The 3,003-nt window shown below is 40.3% G+C and overlaps 1 protein-coding gene across 1 annotated transcript in view; it reads left to right on the plus strand.

Annotated features, from left to right (window-relative positions):
- LOC104467884 (lipopolysaccharide-responsive and beige-like anchor protein) overlaps positions 1 to 3,003 on the plus strand; it is a gene marked incomplete at its 5' end in the record, with an annotated part of 53,765 nt that overhangs the window by 11,547 nt on the left and 39,215 nt on the right. The window contains one exon of the mRNA XM_010081849.1: positions 2,878 to 2,967. Within this exon, the coding sequence (XP_010080151.1) occupies positions 2,878 to 2,967 (90 nt within the window). The remainder of the gene's footprint in view (positions 1 to 2,877; positions 2,968 to 3,003) is intronic.

The following is a 3,003-nucleotide window of genomic DNA, read 5'->3' on the forward strand; positions in this document are numbered from 1 at the left end:
GAGGTCATCTTGCATCCTTCTGGATGTGATCCTTCCGACTGAGACATCATCAGAACATGGAGCTGATGTCCAGTGACATCTGGATTGACTTTGAATACCGTCTGGGAGAAGGAAGGAATCATTTGGGGTTTCTAGTAGACTGTCTTGGTCGTAATTAAGAAATGTTGAAGCTGAATAAAGAAATCTTTACTTTTTTTCTTGGTAATTAAAAGGAATGCAAATGGCTTTTATGCCAAAGTCTAGCTGCTGTGTCTAGACATAATGGTCAAGTGTTGTTGCCTCTACTCAAGAGTTTTTCAGTTTTCTTTTGGCCCTCTGAAGACGTGCAGTAAAGAGGACAGATAGCAATATCTGTGCCTTTACTCTGTGTGCAGTTCTGATGTTTAGTGAATGTGAATGTTTTAGGATGTGATCTGAGTGTAGATTTTCCCGGTTCTGTTGGCTACAAGGGAAAGATTGTGGCTGTGGACTATTGTATTCCTGGAAATTTAGGCACTTGTATTTTTTGGAAGGACCAGATGGAACCTAATGAGTTTAAAAGACTTGTTTGTGCCGGAACTGTAAATCCCAGACTCAAGCTCGGTCATAAACATGGATGTAAGAAACTGTCCAAGACTGAAGATGGAGAATTTGTGGTCCTCGAAGGCCGGCTTTGGCAAAATCTTGTCCCATTGGTCACTGGTGTCCCCAGTTCCGACAGAACACGATGTGAAGACAGGCAGCAACTGTCTGCATAGAGGTTGGGTAGAATATTTACACTTGTTTTTAATATCCCAGAGGGATTATCTTTTGCACTGAGGGCGGGTGGGAGTTGTTGTGCTGCTGCTTTTGTACAGTCCAGGCGTGTGATAAAGATGAGCATCATAAATGTGACTAAGCAGTGGAATCAGAACTATGTCTCTTCCAGTAGATGACATAGTAGATCTCATGGGTAAGACAAAACGGTGACTCCCTTTAAAAGCTGAACATGGGCTGTTTGGGAGGGAAGTTTCTATATTCACAGTGAGTCAATGTACAAGGAAGTTAACAAATCTGAAGGTTATTGTTTCCTCATCTTATCTATTGTGCTGCAGAAATATTTTATTCATTTTGGATAATATATTGGATATATATTTTATAGGAAATAAATAGTAGATCCTGTAGTCTATTTGCCTGAAAGGTTTTAACAAGCACAAAATAACGACATGCAGGACTGTCTGCATTCTGCTCCTCCTGTGCTCTTCTGGTTCTACCCTCAGTGCAACGCGGAATTCCCATTTGCCAGGAAAAATATTCCACTCAATCTGCAAGTAAATGGAGGCAAGTCTTTTTAATCTGGATGTTTGGAAACTAACAGCTTTTTATGGAGAGGGTAGAGCTGCTGGCCAGTTAATGCCTCATCTCTTAAAGGGCCTCAAATTCTGTGCCCCTGTGATTCTCTTGATATCTGGAGTCACAGAAGCCCATATTTGAATTTTAATGTAGCAGGTCTCATCACTCGGGAGGGGACTCTGATGGTCTTCCTGTGCTTTAGTGTTTCACAGATCTGATATTGCTGTTTGTCAAAAAGCACGCGTTGAATCACGGCGTTTGGGTGTCAGATCCCAGGCAGCTTTTTGACAGAGGGACTATTCACCAGTTCTTTGAAGATTAGGGTGCTTCCCAGAGTGGGCAGGAGTGTTAGAATCTGTCCATAGCGTCATTCCAACTCCAGTTCTGGTGAGTTCAGCTGTTTCAAAAGCCCTGCCAAATGTAATAACATCGAGTGGTTTGGATGGCAGGCTTCCTATCGGAGGCTGATTATTTTGGTGATCTTACAGCCTAGGGTGCATTCTATTTTTGGTTTTGTTATTTCTGTAACAGGAGAATATTGTGTGTCCAAGTAATAGTCTTTATTATTATCTAAAAGTAGTTGTTTGTAAGAATAAGATCAGCATACGTGTTATTGCATTGTCTCAAAAATGTTAATGAGTGGCTAAAATAGAAGAGGAAATATAAGTGTAAGGAGCCTCAAGGTACATTGGACCATGAAAAAAAAAGAATCTCTGGGGGAAAATATGGTGTTCTAGTAGCTAAGAAGTGGCTAGTGGTTTTTCTGTAGTATTGGCATGTTTCTGAATAGTGCAGGGCTAGACAAGAAATAACTTGTTGAATTTTGGCTGCTTGATTTTACCTTTGAGCTGGTGCGCCAATAGGTGGCAACACGGAAAACTAGTTGGACATGCCTAGGCAAGAGGTAGAAGTTCACACGTTTCAGAATAATTATTTTTGAGAAACCACTAAGCGTGAGAAAGCATGTTGCTGATGATAGAAACTTTTTAAAAAAAATTTGTTGCATTATATCTTCACGCCCTCCTTTAGCTGCATTTAGTATTGGTCTTGCTGTTGGTAGTTTAATGCATCCTAAATTTTTTTGCTCTCTTTGAATAAAAATAAAAATAAGAAAAAAAGCTCTGTGTAGCTTTCGTTGTAGTTATTACTGTGAAACTAAGCACTGGAGTTTAGATAGAAATGGGAACACTCTTAATACCTAGAGAAACTTTTTAAAAATTAGCTTTTGTTTCTGAGTTATGATATAAACAGGATAAGCCAGTGTTAGAAAGGAAAAATGGAGCCAATAAAGAGGGTTTCTGATTATAATAGCTGGTTTCTGTTTAATATCATTGAGCAGGATGAAGTTTTGCAGAGTTTCTCATGGAAATAGCATCCACAGTACTAAAATGATTACCTCATTCTTAGTACCAGTGCCAAGCACTTAGCCCCACAGTGAACACACGGGGTTGATTTTCAACATGAAACAAGCCAGAAGTGTGGAATGACATTTTCAGGTGACAGTTATGGTTCTATTGCCTGTAATTAGCACCTCTTAACATGCAAACCTGCCTGTGCCTTTTCCAGGCTGTTGAAGCTCAAATACGAAGTTTTGGACAGACCCCTTCTCAACTGCTCATAGAACCACATCCTCCAAGAAGTTCTGCCATGCAGGTGGTAAGTGCCACGTTAAACCCCACCCCACCACCACAC

This window comes from Pterocles gutturalis, unplaced genomic scaffold, assembly GCF_000699245.1.
Source record: "Pterocles gutturalis isolate BGI_N339 unplaced genomic scaffold, ASM69924v1 scaffold2584, whole genome shotgun sequence".
NCBI classification, from domain to species: Eukaryota; Metazoa; Chordata; class Aves; order Pterocliformes; family Pteroclidae; genus Pterocles; species Pterocles gutturalis.